The sequence below is a fragment of the Dermacentor silvarum genome, chromosome 3, assembly GCF_013339745.2.
Source record: "Dermacentor silvarum isolate Dsil-2018 chromosome 3, BIME_Dsil_1.4, whole genome shotgun sequence".
Lineage (NCBI taxonomy): Eukaryota > Metazoa > Arthropoda > Arachnida > Ixodida > Ixodidae > Dermacentor > Dermacentor silvarum.
The window spans coordinates 234,566,846-234,582,625 of NC_051156.1; the positions used below are offsets into that span (position 1 = coordinate 234,566,846).

A 15,780-nucleotide genomic window follows, 5' to 3' on the forward strand; every position below is an offset into this window, starting at 1 on the left:
ATGTGTGGCCAAGTTCGCGGACCACTGCTGCAACTGTCCATACGTGTTTCGGGCACTTCGAGATGTACGGCTTTCCTCAAGGATACAGAAATTCACTCATCCACCAGCGTCGTATCACTAACCTTCTAAGAAAGGGCTTCAGCCCCGGTATGTCGGCAAGAGTGAGCACTGTTCGTTAAAACAATGATAAAGGAAGTAATGCTGCTTCCTGTCAAAGTAGGTTTCACGCACAGTATCTACCCACATCTACCCCTACTGGCACAGAAACTTACACCCACTCTTTCATCAACGTGTCAAGAATAATTTAATGGGTGCACACATATGTGCACCATATATGCATAATCAATGACGATACTACACCGATAGTGCACAAATGGTCGAAGCAGAATGTTTCGTGACAGTCCGCAAGAGTAAGCGAGTTACTAGCAATAATACGCCTTTGCTACAAAGTATTATAATGTACAGAACAGCTACATTGCAAGTCTTGTGCGCAGCAAGAAGAAATCTAATGGAACTGAGCACACCCGCGAGCGATTAGGCATAAAATAATCAGATAGTGACCACACCAAGGAACTTAACTGAGTCAGAAACATGACAAGACTTTGCTCCAAACATCTGCCAAATAAAGAACGAAGAGCAAAATATGCTAATCCTGATTTAATTTATGAGCGGAAAATTTGGATAGCTTGAAATACATATTTCCAAGCCCCGCTTTTAGAGCAAGCCCCATATACACTGCTCGCGCCGTTTGGATGTACCTTAATAAGCTCTGAAAGTGCTTTTGGATGTTCCCTGAAGCTGTGGCCAAAGCTTCTTGTCGTCCACCCAGACACCGTCTACGATATCTCCCGAAACAGAGGCTTGCTAAGCCGCATTGGCGTCATACACAACCATTGTAAACATGGAGGCAATGGAGGCAGTTGAAGCAAGCAATGGACGCATCACCACGTGATCAAACATGGCAGCGCCCACGGGATTGCCACGAAAAGGGTCAATAACATGCATCTGTTCATTTCAAGTGAATGAAACACACTATGTTGCTTGAAATTTATTCGTCTTACCATTCACAGGCACTGCAAGGACCCCCCATGTGTAATATCTTCTTTTTCAGTAACCCTTCTTCTCAATGCATCATACATGCATTTCATCTTCCACTTCTTTGCATAAAAAACGTGAACAAACCAGCTGAAGCACTGAAACTACAGCCACTGAATGGCATGGTTTCCAAGCAAGAGCGCAACAATAGTGCAGTCATTCCACAGTGGGCAAGTCATGAAATCCCCGCTTTTAGCCTGTTCAGCAAAAGTTTCCATTTACTTGTTGCTGATGTAACGGTTACACATTATGACGACATTTATTATTTCTTTTGATATTCCATATATACTTAACTTGGGTGCCAGCAGTAGCGGTAACACAGTGCAAGATTTTTAAAAGTAATCACTAGCTTGAGGAAACCTCAGACACTGCGCTTCAAGCATAACAGACACATAAATACCTTCGCTATAATTGATATTCGTTATGAGCACATATTTTACTTCGTGATATCCAATAATTTGTTATACAGCATCCTTTCGTTAATTCAATTCCAATTAATTTGATCCCAGCCGAAGGTGCCAGCCCCCCCAGCCCAAACTTTCATTATTTCAATCCTAAATAAGGCCTTCTCCAGATAATTCGAACTTGACCAGTCAGCACGCATGCACCTGACCCCTGGGACCCTGATAGCGACTCCTGTAGTGGCAACGTCCATCTCGGCGGAGCTTATGAGACAATGAATGTGTTAAACACACGTCATCTCTTGTCGAAAACGCCTATTTCCAGTCCACCCTAGGAAGATCTTCAAGCAATAACCATAGCTCACAATGTATGACTATGGTTTTGTTGGACCGAAATTGGAGCGAAAATTGGCAGCACGGTGCAATCGCACACGAAACAATAAATAACTGTATATCGCAATTATAATAAAAATGTCTAGCCTTGATAACTTCTCAAGATCACAACACAAAATGAACGCTTACAACAGCGGCTGAGATTTCTCCAGTACAGGCTGGGTAAAGTTCACCAAAAATATTCAGAACATTCAGCATAGGGTTATTGCACTAAAATAAAAAGTCTAGCGAAGAGAGACGCTATAGATGGTCCAGTGTTTTTGCTCGGCAACGGCGCTCGTGCTTGAAAAAGCCGTGTCTCGTTTGACTGTTGCCGCTCTGAACTCTAATAAACCCTTTACAATTAGTGAAGGTGCTAGGAGCTCTAATGAACCCTGTACAAAAGAAATAACTGTATATCCCAATGATGTTAATAATGTCTAGCCTGGATCACTTTGCAAGTTCACAACAATACCAAAAAAAAAACACACAATGAATGCTCCCAACAGCTACTCTGACTTCTATTAACTGGGCAAGTTTATCAAACATTTTCAAACCATTCAGTGTAGTCTTGCTACACATCCATTATATTATATCAAATAGATGTATATCCCAATTTTGTAAAACATGTCTTGATCATTTCTTTTAAGTCCGCATTATAAAAGTTAACACAACGAGCACTCACAACAGCTGCTCAGGCTTCTGCAGTATTACCTGGGTTGGCTCATCAAATATTTCCAAAACATTCAGCATACCGTGTTTTCCGGTGTATAAGAGGCAGTTTTTTTTCTGAATTTTTCGTCGGTGCGTCTTATAGAACGGTGCGACCTATGTATGTTTTTTTCCGGAAAAACTGCCGTCAAAATCGGATCCGATGTTATGGCCACGCGAAGCGCGCTGGTTGACTTAATTGATACGGGTTCTGTGCGCACTATCGAGGTGCCAGGTTCTCGTGATCAAGTTCCCGAGCGCCGTGCGAGAACGATGGAGCAGTAACGCAAACGGCGGTAGGCCAACCACGAGTCGATCTATCCTGAAGTCGTCACATCTGTAGATAAGATACGACGCGCGCTGCTGCGCAAACTACGCAGTTGCTACGAGAGTACAGGCAGCCCCCCCCCCCTCCCTCCCAGGCTGCCTTCCCGCTTTCCTCCCTTCTGCGCGATTCGGCTCACCGTCACCCGTTTTCACTCGCACATACAACACATGGCGCACGGGGACGATGTTATCGCCCTTGGACTTTATACGGAACATCGCAGCAACCACGACGGCAGTAATGCGCCTGGAGTGGAAATATATGGCACCCATACGCTTGCGTGTGACCCACGTTCACGGATCGAAACATCACAATCTTTTTCAAATCGACTACCGAAAGAACAGGTGCGTCTTATACACCGATGCGACTTATATACTCTAAAAAAAAACAGCCGTTTTGAGGGTGGTGCGTCTTATACAAAGGTGCGAATTATAGACCGGAAAGTACGGTAATGTTATTGTACTTATATTATCATAAATAATATTATAACAAACCTCCATCCCAAGGCACTGAGCATCAGTGGTTAAGTTGCTCCACTATGGCTCTCTTTAGCTTCATCTCGCACGCAAGAGTGCAAGTGGGACAAGGTCGACCAATGGGCGAGGAGTGAAACGAACGATAGGGTGAGAGAAGCAGCGTAAACACTGCCAGCCGAGCAAGCACGGAAGCGCGGCACGGGTCTCTCGCTCCGTTCGCGGTTTGACGCAGCGAAGCCTTTTTTTTCTTCGCAGTTCTGCAAAACGGAACCATGTGTGCTCGCGCCGGCATATTGTTTCTGAAATGTGGAGTTTTTCAGATCGACGTCGATCTACCACAGAAAGGAGGTCGCAATGTCAAGTGCATTGCTCACGAAATTCAAGGATTTTCAAGGAAGGAAAAAAATTCCAGGACTTTCAAGGGCCTTGAAAATGCACTTTTCAATTTCAAGGGTTTTCAAAGATTTCAAGGACCTGTACGCACCCTGCAAATACTGCCTTCGCAACGGCCATATGCTTTACCGCATAACCCAGATGTATTGCGGCGGAGCTGACATAAAAAAAAAGTGTGGTGAAGCTGAGTTTAGGAAACCGGCCGAAATTGTGCAGCAATTCTTTTAGCTAAAAAATCAAGTGTGGTAAAATTTCTACTTTGTTTAGGAGGATTAATGTCATTCCTACGTTAGTTTTCTAGTTTGGACACATAGAAGGTGGCCGTGCAATTGATTCGGGGGCATGTTAGAATAGGGCAAATACTGCCAAATGAATCAGCGGTATGTTTTGGAGTTTTTTATGAATCTTGTTTAATTCGACTCACCAGATAATTCGATCAATTTCGGCAGTCCCGTCAGGGCCGGATAACTTGATCAATTTTGGCAGTCCCATAAGGGTCGAATTAACAGAAGTCGACTGTGTATTTGTGCTTGTCATGTCAAGGTTTGACTGCAGTTTCTTTACATCTTGGGGCCTCCTGTTTCCTGTAGGACACTTCTATCCATGATCAAGTGCGTCATCTCAGAGGAAAAGTGAGAATACCTCGTGGGCCAGCTTAGCAGAAGTGGCCTCCTTCTCGGCGAGTGCCAGGGAGAGCTCCAGCTGTGTCACCTGTGCCCTCAGTTCCTCGGCCTGTTTCTGCAGCTCGGACATCTCCTCCTGCAGACTGTCTCGGTGCTCACGTGCCATCCGCTCGCTCTCCTCCAGCCGCTTGGCCTCCCGCTTGGCCATTCGGCTGTCCAGCTGGCACTCAGATAGCTCATCTTCTTTCTGCAGACAAAAAGAAAGAAGGACGGGGGGGGGGGTTAGAGTGAGGGAAGGCTCAGCCGAGAGCCAACATTTCGACGAGGGGACTTCGTCATCCCCAGGATCCCTGTTTTCACCAGGAGCTTGTCTTCCTAAGGATTAACAATGAGCAAATAAGAGAACATGGAGCCAATGTTTATACAAGGAGACTTGCCTCTGTCAGTGTACGCAAACGTACACAAACAAAGAAAGTCATAACCTGGAGCCAATGTTTGCCTTGATGATGACCAGTGCGATTGTCCAAACGTTGGCTCCAGGCTGAGGATTCCCATGTATTCGCCCAATTTTGATCGCTTCAGGTCTGCATCTTCCAGGCACAGGCAGCTGTAGCACGGCTTTGGTCAACTGAATGAACAGTCACCAACACTAGCCTCGTGGCCTAGACACAATAATTTTTTGCAGTTTAATGTTCTAAAGATGCACTGTGGGATGTGGAGGACACCACAGAGATGAATTGTGACCATCTGTGGTTCTTCAAGAATCTGAACGCACCTGTTGAGAACCGAGAGGTCGCAGTGGAGGGCCAGAACAAGAGGACCAGCATGGCAGGATTCTAGAACAGAACTGCCCATGCCATGCTGCCCATCTTTATTTTCCTCATCTTTCGCAATTGATCTTTATACTTTTTTTCGGTGACAGTACTGCTGCTGCCTATCCATCCCGAGTGTATGTGCTTTTTATTGGAATAGTTTTTTTCACCACAAACACTTTACTCCTCAAACAAAGCAATTGCAACACAATTTTTAATGCAGCTACAGGGGACAACAAGACCACATACAAACTGCAAGCCACAACTGCCCTCAATAAACCTTAATTAAAATTGCACAAGTTCATTCGCAGAAACCTGAAAGAGTTTTTAAGATTGTGTCTAAACAAACATGCTGAGTTTAACATGTCACAACAGCTAATTGAATCGATAGATAACTCAAAGAAATTTTAGCTACTGGACTCAAGCAAAAGAGTAGTGACAGTGGTGACATAGCCAGTGTAAAAGGATCATTGAAGCTAGCTTTTGGCTCTTAGTCCAAGAAGCATTCGTATTTTGTGAGTGACGGTTGGTTCAACATTCTATTCAAAATTGAAGCAGAGAAGGTGCAACAATGAAAAGCCAGCCCAGCTGACTCTGCCTTACCTTGCGCAGCTGCATTTGCAACTCCCCGCAGCGAGCGCGACTCGTGGAGAGGAATTCCCGTGTCTTTGCCAGCTGGGCCTCCAAGGCCTTGCTGGACTCGAGCAGGGCTTGGCGCTCGGTCTCCAGCGATGACCTGTGTCATGCAGTGTGTCTGAGTGCATGCATTGCAATGGTGTAATGCATAGATTATTGCTTTCAGCTATAACTGAAAGACACTGATAAAAGCTGGCAAAATAATTTTGTAAACTTGGTTTTGACAGAAAATGGTTGATACCTCAGAAAATATGGCATGAAAAAAAAAATGTACTAACAACAATGATGCAGGCTATAGAACTCGGGAACATTTCGAGGCATTGCATTTGCACGCAGTCTGTTTAATAAATCAATTTTAAAAATAAAAAAAAACCTGGCAAATGCTATCACAAGTTGGTTGCTGCCAAGACAAACATGAGTAAGATGAGATGCTTTCAAAACTCAAAAGCTGTGCTATCCTGGAAAAAGGGAAGGGCAAGACAACAAACAGGGATGAAAGAAAGGATACAGGATGCACAACATCCCCTCATCCATATGTGGTGGTTCACACTTCCCATTTTCCAATATGAACTGGTCCTGCTTGACAGTCAGCAAGCTTAATTTCTGCCATTGCACAGCTGTGAAGTACTAGGACCTCGTTGTCCGGTAGACCAGGTTTTAAGTACGCTGAAGGGCAATACCTCCGAAGAGCTGAGAGCAGCACGTCTTACGCCGCCGTTTATTCCAGCAGGCAGACGAAGAACTCCCATGCCATGCGCCGCTGATTGCCGCACTCCATTTTTCTTTCTTTTATGCACGAGCTATTTTTTCGCTCTTATTCACAACGACAATTTCTTAAATGATACCCTGGCCTTGAGGTAGCCATTGAGTGGACAGCCAGTGCAGGCTATATTAAATGTTATCGGTATTTGACTACATCATAGACCGCTTACAACGTAAGTCGCCGAAGTTGCGAATTTCTGCATTACAAGCGGTACTGCATCATAACCAAAACAGAATTTTTTTCAAAGGCCGTGTATGTGCAAAACATGTAGACCAAGCAGCCGCATGTGTCTGGGAATAGAAGCCTACAACCAGGATGCGCCCTCACTTTCATTGGCGAGGTGGTTCCTCAACTTTCCAAATGCCACACAGCCACTGCGAAGCATTTCATTGACTGCACCAAACTGCAACCTTCGCCGCCGAATCCTAACGAGACAGCGCCGGTTATGCCTAGCCAGCAGGGGAGTCGAACAGCATGCCGTCACGGGAAGCTTGCCCTTGATATATGTTTGTACCCGTAATAAATACATAAAGATCTGGCGCGAGATCAAGCGCACAGGCTGAACTGACGGCAGCGAGCGTGAAGCGGGGTTGCAGGCGATCAGCAGGCAACTACCGCGAAGGCGTTTAGCAAAAGTTTTTGTGTTGCCTAGAAAAGCAAAAAACAGCTTCGTATGCCAATGAAACTATGGTCTCAACTTCTCTAAACCCACAAACACAAGAATACTTACGTAGCTGTCTTGACACCATTCACTTCAGCATTTGCAGGAGCTGAGATTTCAGGTTTCTTGGTCAGCTCCTGGACTTCCTACACAGAGGTAAAAGCAACATGGGACCTTGGCCAAGGTCGGCCACATATGTTTGTTTAACTTTCCGTACCCGTATTAATCGGCGCTCCACGCAGGTGGTGCGTCTTAAAGATCTGCCCAGCGCTGAGACTGTCGGTCAACGCCGCGCACGTTTCCCAGAGGAAGGTGTAAACGGCCAGCGAGCGTGATAGCGGGGATTATTGCAGCCCGGCTGTGCTGAAAAGCGATGCTGCTCAGCAGGCAACTACCGTCTTCTCACGAAGGCGTCAGCGGCGCATTGGGAAAAAGAGGAGGCGAAAAGAGCAAAAGTCTTTTGAGGGCGAGGTGGGGCGAGTTGCACCAGTATGTGTTTAAAAAATGTTGGCAAAGCATAGTAAAAAAACAGCTAGCGAGCGCGACTCACGAGTATCAGACACACCAAGCTCTGCTTCTGAAACTGGGCAGAATGACAGACAGGTGCTGCCATCTGTCGGCATAAACTACGATTCAGTCTCCACGCAGTGGTGAAAAAAATTAATTTTACCCATTTTGCTATATGTTTGTACCCGTAATAAATACATAAAGATCTGGCGCGAGATCAAGCGCACAGGCTGAACTGACGGCAGCGAGAGTGAAGCGGGGTTGCAGGCGATCAGCAGGCAACTACCGCGAAGGCGTTTAGCAAAAGTTTTTGTGTTGCCTAGAAAAGCAAAAAACAGCTTCGTATGCCAATGAAACTATGGTCTCAACTTCTCTAAACCCACAAACACAAGAATACTTACGTAGCTGTCTTGACACCATTCACTTCAGCATTTGCAGGAGCCGAGATTTCAGGTTTCTTGGTCAGCTCCTGGACTTCCTACACAGAGGTAAAAGCAACATGGGAGCACTCAGTCATACAAAGGAGCTTAATAGTCCAAATATTGTTGTTAGCATCAATAAAGCTTTACATGTATGTTTTATATTTTTTTCAGATTTTGTTTGTGTGTGCTTGTGTGCGCACATCATTTCTGCACTGGAACCTTTTACCTAGAAGGCCACTTAAGAGAGAAGAAGATGAGAAAGAACAGTCCAATAAAATAATCACACAAAAACATGCACCAAAGATCATAGCGCTTAGAAATGTAGTGCAAATAAATTTCCGCAAGACGGAGTGAGACTTGCAAGTTGCAGGCAATAAATTCAATCATCTTACAAGACTGTCATGAAGCAAAGTTAACGTCACTTTTAATGGATGACATTCTTAGAGCTCAAGCGAGAAGGGAAACGACCTGATTTTTATTAGTCACAATTAGGGGTGTGTGAATACTCGACTATCACCAAATCGAATCGAATAGTGAACGTTCAAATAATTTGATTTGCAAATCGAATATCTATTTGAGTTTTTGAAAATTGCACAGTGCCACATGTACCCCGAGGGTACCACAGTACCCCCTCGTGCTCGATGCTGCTCAAGCGTGCATTTCACTTCGTCTTCGCCACCAAAGGAGTGCCGAGCATGCCGCGGACGGGCCACCTCGGCTGATGCGCTAGCGTACTCTGTCACTTCGAGTGCTCCCCGATGTCAGCCCGATACTGGGATTGCACTCACAGCACCTGAACGCCGCAATTCACAAAAAGGCGCCTAGTTGGCTGAGTCCACCACTGTTGGTACAAAGTTCGTCTGGGTCGACAGGACCAATCGAAACGCTAGCGCGACGCAGACAAAGGGAATGGCAACAAAAGCAGTGCGTAGTTTGTAAAGTGCGAAAGTATGTGCAAAGATCGGGCCGATTAGTTGCCGATAGGCACGTAGATCATGTTGGATAATTGGCAACGAACTTCACGTCACTTCAAGCGCTGTCAAGAGAAACCGAATGCGTGATCTCGGGACCGATCACCGATGAGCAATCCGTACGAACATATTAGCGGCAAACATTCCGCAACGGCTTGCGGCCCATACGGCCACAATGCCTAGGCTATTAGGTCAAATTGGCGCAGCTTCATCGAGCGTCGGCCACTAAAGTTTGGTGCCGAATTGACGCAGTTCTATTCACGTGCCGCGAAATCTGGAAAATCACGTGAAATCACGAACAAGGGTTCACGTGAAAATCACGTGAAATCTAGAGGATCACGCGCCATGACCCTCCAGATTTTAAAATGTTGGACAGGTGGCAAATCACGCCGAACCTGACAGTACAGAGCTTCAGAGTGTCCACTCATCCGGTGTCCGCCCAGGCCGCTTGCGTTTACCGCTATACCGGACACTGTAAAACTCTTGAATTAAATGTCGCAGACAGCTCCTGCTCCTTATACGTTGAGGCCAGCTACGTAGGGAGCAGTAATTTAGTCACGTGATGTGCAGCCCTTTCGTCTGTCACGCAGATTGGCCTTAAGATTACCCACCTACTGTAAATTTGGGATAACCCTTCTGTATTTTGGAGAAAAACTGGAAAGCAAAGCTTGGTATGTAATGAATAAATGAATGCCACGAAACACAGCCCCACTATTAAACTGAGAACATCATTGGCATTCAGTACAACAGAATGCCGTCAATTCATTAGTTTCAGAGGAAAAAGAAGAAGCACTTCATTCTATTCAACAAATTCTACAAATAAGTATTTTCCAGACCTTCATATGCTAGAGCTGAGCTGGCATACTAATTTGGTGTTCCCTTTAATAAGAACAGACTGTACCGTATATCTCGATTTCTATGAACCTAAGTTACGCAATATTCGTTACGCAATGCTAGGAGATTCCCGAGCATGTGTAGCACCATATTTTCTAGTCCAAATTTTAAGCATTAAATTTTGGGAAACATTATATTTGATATTTATTTCGATACTCGATTCGAAATCTACTATTCCGTATTCGCACACTCCTAGTACAAATCACAAGACAAGAGACAATAGACAGTTTTAGTTTAACGTACGCTATACCATTGCGTACGCTATAATTTAGCGGGTCATCACTGCGCATGCGCAGAACGCTAAACGACCCATAGCGTATAGCGTACGTACGTTGTTTCTCAGATTTAACGTTACCGCCTTTGCGTGGTTTACGTAGTTTACGTAAAACATGGCGGCGGTCCCCGCTGCCTGCTTCGAATTGAATTTGGCGTTGCTTTTGTAGAATTCACTTCTTTCGTAGCAAATGACTGTGTAAACGGCTTTTGCTCAGTCTCAGGCCACTTTGACGACATTGTATTATGGATAACCTTGTGGAGTATTCGAGATCGCTTCTCGTTTCGAACGAGACGAGGCCTAACGAGGGAAACCTTCGAGTGCCACCTATCGGTGAAGTTGGGAGATAGGCGCGACGACAGCACATGGCCTCTGAGATTGGAAGATCTCGCAGGCCAACTACAAACTTTAATAAATGTGCGCTGCTTAGCGTACGCTGTACTATAGCCTATGGCGTATGCTATAGTTTGCGTACACTATATTATAAATGTCTAATGACGCCAAGGAACTAACCCTGGGAGTGCTAGCCAGCGCCCACCATGAGTGGTGCCACTGGCTAACACTCGCAGGGTTAGTTAAGGACACCCGAAAAGTGGACGGGAAAACAGCGCTGCCGTAGCTCAATTGGTAAGGGCATCGCACGCATCATGCAAAGACGTGGGTTCGCATCCCAGTTGAGGCCAGTTGTCTTTTTGTGCACTTTCATTTCCATTCATTTATCATTCGTTCACTTCAATTAAAACTACAAATAATTTCCCCAGTGCGTTCTTTGGTGTCATTGTCTGAGAGCTTATGAGTGACGTTCTCAGAGCTTGACATTCTTCCTGCACGAGGTCACAAGATTAAACTTTATAACTTGTTGCTAACTTCTTCTTTCTGGGGTTTTGCGTGTCAAAACCAGTTATGAGGCACGCCGTAGTGCAGGGCTCTGGATTAATTCTGACTACCTGGGGTTCTTTAACGTGCACTACAACGCAAGCATTGTTGCTAACTAAACTAAACTTGCAAATGATTTGGCACCTGATATAGAATAAGAAAAATGGTAAGTAAAAAAAAAAAGAAATACTTTACTCTCAGATTATTACATACTAAGGAATTCATAAAAGTTCGCTATCCACCTACAAAACTTAAAGAATATTACTAAAACTCCTTTAAGACATCTGAACCCTCTAGTCCCAAATTATATATCATAGTTTCATACCTTCATACAACAAAAAGCACCGACTTAAGCAAAAAGGTCATGTTAGTTCATAGAGAAAGAGCGACATGGAGGCTATCATGAAAAAATTCGATGCTGCCAAAACACATTCTGACAGGAAAAAGTGGATGACCCCCACTCCCATGAAGACTTCCCTGCTTTGATAAATGCGAGTGAGGTGATGCTGGTGGAGGACCTGCACATCCAAATCCTCTATGCCTTCTCTTCACAAGCTCTGTACCCTTAGAATTAGCAATACATTTCATGAGTGTTGTATGATCACTAATTACATCTTGGGAGTTGTGGGAGTGTGGAAGTACCTTTACTATTGCAAAATTACACCTATTTGACGTGCTTAACATGGGCTAATCCAAGCAGTAAGTTGCCTTCGTGGCCAAAGTTAGAGCTTTAGCCTATTTGAGAATGCTTTGTATCTGCTTCGTGTTTGGACTAGTAGCCAAAACTGCAGGAAGGCGAGTGAAGTGCCAGGCTGCAACTCAAATTTGAACTTGATTTCGTCACAAGTTGAACAATAAAAATGAATCACAGTATCACTCAGGAAGCCAAACTTACAGCATTTAACTGCTCAATCTCTTGAATGTAGCGGGCATTGGCTTCTTCCAATGTGCAGGTCTTCTTGCGTAAAGCTTCGAGCTCTTCTGCTTGCTTGACAAGAATCTGGAAGTGCATGTACTACATGAGAGAAACAAACAATTGAATAAAAAAAAAGAGAAAAAAAAACTATGAAAAAAGAAAAGGTGCCTTTGTGTTGTAAGACCTTCAATCATATTTCCAATTCTTCTTGAAACAAAAAAAAAATTATGTGATATTTAGTGCCAAACCATGATTTGATTATGAGGCACGCCGTAGTGGGGAGACTTGGGATGAATTTTGACCACCTGGGTTTCTTTAGAATGCACCCAATGCACTGTGCACGGGCGTTTCTGCCATTTCACCCCCATCAAAATGCGGCCCTCTGAACCGGGATTTGATACCGCGCCCTTGGGCTTAGCTACACAACACCAAAGCCACTATGCCACCACAGCGAGTTCTTGCAACAGGAAGTTAGAAAAAGTGCCTTTTGTTTTGTAAATTTTGCAACTGTATTTCAGAGTTAACTTCAAGAATAACCTTAGCCTATATAATACATGTGCAGTACAGTAGACTTCCGTTAATTTGACTCAGGTTAACTTGATTGTTCAGTCAATACGATCCCAACTGAAGATCCTGGCCGTCGCCTATGTATTTCTATGGGCCCAAGCTTTAATTATTTCAATCCTAAAATTGGCCTTCGACAGATAATTTGAACTTGATCATTCAGCACGCATGCACCTGATCCCTATGGCGACCCCAATAGCAACCCCTTTAGTGGCAGCGTCTGTCTCAACATAGCTTGGGAGGGACAGTGAATGCGTTATATATATGTTAAAAAAATATATATATTCCTTTGAAAACACCTGTTATCGGCATACCCCGGAGGATTTTCAAGCAATAATCGAAGCTCATGTTTGATTACAGTATTTACTAGACTCTAATGTGCTTCTTCCCCCCCACCCTATTTTTTTTTCTTTCTTTCAGGAAAATTGGGCCAAAAATTGCTTGCACAATGCTACCAGATATGAAATAAAAACCGCCTTCATACCGTTTGTATGCTTTACCGCATAGCACGGGAGTATTGGGGCGAAACTGACTTTAAAGAACTAACCGCTATTGTGCCACACATATTAGACCTTTGCCCATCTTTATTGCTAAAAAATCAAGTGCATGTTAGATTGCTACTCTGTTTAGGAGCTTCAATGTCATTTCTATGTTAGTTTGCTACTTTGGACACACAGCAAGTGGGCGAGTGTTTGATTCGGAGGCAAGGTAAAGTTAGTCAGTGGTGTGTTTTGGCATTCTTTATGCATCTTGTTTAATTCGAGGCATACAATAATTCTATCATTTTCGTCGGCCCCGTCAGGGTCAAATTAACAGAAGTTCACTGTACCATCTTAAAAAGGACACTAAAGGAAAATATTAGGTCAAGCTAGGTTGATAGACTATTCATCTAGAAGTACATCATCGTTTTCTGTATGCCAACGTATCCCTTTCCCACTGGTCACTCACTCATATATCGCTTTCCCACAAGTCCCACTGCTGCACTTCAATTTGAACCAACCACGCCAGGACGGAGGAGTTGAAATCATCTCCATGTGACCTCTTTCTATGTCGCTGTTATGTCTTCTTGAAACTCTTTATTTAGCTCTATATACGAAGCTTGCTGCTTGGCGGCTGCAAGTGTTCTGCTTGCGTGAGTCACTCGGTGACTTCTCTCAGGTTCAGGATACCGGATGTGGTCCCTTAAGCCTTCACAGCCGGTGCAAGCGAGCGAGGGAGGTTGGCGCCTCGGCGGTTGTAAACAGAGAAAGCGATGCGCTCTCGGTGAATCAGGAGTGCAGATATCACATACGAGAGGCACTACCATAGTCCACAACAGGTGGCGTCACTCTGATATTTCCATTTTCGTCATTTTCTACCTTACGAAAGCTCCGTTTTCATCACGAATGACCAATTAGCTATTAAAGAAGCCTAACGTTTCAATCTAGCCCGACTAAATATTTCCCTTTAGTGTCCCTTTAAGGCTGAAGGAAAACAAGGAAAGAGGACGAAAGAAAGTGACAAACTTTTTTCACAAGGAAACGTCAAACAGGGCGCACCTGCTGTGGTGCAGCAGTTGCACTCTCTGTGCAGGAGGCTTCGACAGTGCTGACGACACCTTCGAGACGCGTCACAACTGAGTGCAGACCGTTGGCATCTCTCTGCAGCTGGCTGTCCTGCTTCCGTTGGGACTCCCAGGCCACCAGGAGCCGCTGGTGCTGGGACTGAAATCAAAATGCAAGGAGTGAGGGAAGTATAACAATTCACATGGGATTTTCCAGCAGGGACACTAAAGCAAAAAAAAAAAAAAAGTCGAGCTGTACCAGTAAGTTACCGTTGTAAAATATTTTTTTAAATACGTCTCTTACCATGAAATTAGTCGCACAAGTACATCATCAATGGCTCAGACATCCTTTCTTTGGAAACGTTCAAATACCTCGGCATTAACATCACGTATGATTCATCTAGGTCAACTCATGCTAGCACACATTACGAATTAAAATGGGTATGGTAGGGTAAGTCGACCAAAAATGCGATTTTATGATTTCATAATTAAAAATTAACGCACATTGTGCGAGCGCGCAGGAGCGCTCGAAGCCATTTAAAATGGCGCCAAAAACCGCGCCTCCCCCCCCCCCCTCCGACATTTTGATCTTTACTGAAAATAATTACTTAAACATAGGTGCTTTCCTCAAATAGTCAAGGCCTTCAGACCCCCCCCCCCCCCCCTTGAAAATAATGCCTGGCTACGGGCCTGGGCTGAGGTAAGTGAGAATCTGCGTTTCAAAATTCAATAATGGGCCTCTTCGATTTTTCCACTTCTGGCTACCTGCGGGCTGCCTGAGCAAGCCAGAGCACCTTGATTTTTCTCGGGTTGCTCCGCCCACCGCGCATTCATTTTACTCGGTCTGGACAGTTCTGGCTACCCGTGCCAGGACGATTTTGGTCTGGCTGCTCTCTGGAAGTTCTATGGCTAGCAGCTAGAAGACGACAAAAAGAGCCCATGTGCACTCACCGCCATCTTTGTGGGGACTTGACGGATTGCAACGCGGATGCTTGAGGACTTTTAGCTCGCTCAGACAACTGACTATGGTCACCTTCAGATTGCATTGCTTCTAGCATTACCTTCTAAGGTTCTAATGCAACGTTCCGCATTGCAAGACAGTGCGATACGAGTGGCGGCGAACCATTTGAAGCTTTTTTTTGTGTGTGTGTGTCTTGTAAAGCAGTCTCCCTGGCCATGAACAGCGCACCGCCCTCTTGATCCTGCGCAAGTTGTAGTCTGCGATGTTGTAGACACTCATTCCCACACACTGCTGTGCCTTTTCAGTCCATCTTTTTCTGGTGGTATCCCTTTTCACATCTCTCACGTATATGCAATGAAATCTCCTTTTCTGCAGTTAGCGAAGGCGTTGCAACAAGCCCGTGTTCGCTCTGTCTTTCCGTCGTATGCTTGGGTGGCAACTCAAAACCGATGTGTTATAACTAGTATAGGCAGTTGATGTTAAAGGAATGCACTGGTTGAGTAATAGCCACACATACATTAGCTTATTGCTCTCATGATCAACCAATACTATTTTTCGTGTGAAACTTTTCGCTGGTCACAGGC

The 15,780-nt window shown here is 44.7% G+C and overlaps 1 protein-coding gene across 1 annotated transcript in view; it reads right to left on the reverse strand.

The window, feature by feature from the left end:
• Nucleotides 1–15,780, reverse strand: part of LOC119445275 (citron Rho-interacting kinase-like) — a 102,784-nt gene that overhangs the window by 73,735 nt on the left and 13,269 nt on the right. The window contains exons 5-9 of the mRNA XM_037709592.2: nt 14,231–14,395; nt 12,108–12,212; nt 7,338–7,414; nt 5,812–5,944; nt 4,416–4,643 (exon numbers count right to left, since the gene is read on the reverse strand). Coding sequence (XP_037565520.2) covers nt 4,416–4,643; nt 5,812–5,944; nt 7,338–7,414; nt 12,108–12,212; nt 14,231–14,395 — 708 coding nt within the window. The remainder of the gene's footprint in view (nt 1–4,415; nt 4,644–5,811; nt 5,945–7,337; nt 7,415–12,107; nt 12,213–14,230; nt 14,396–15,780) is intronic.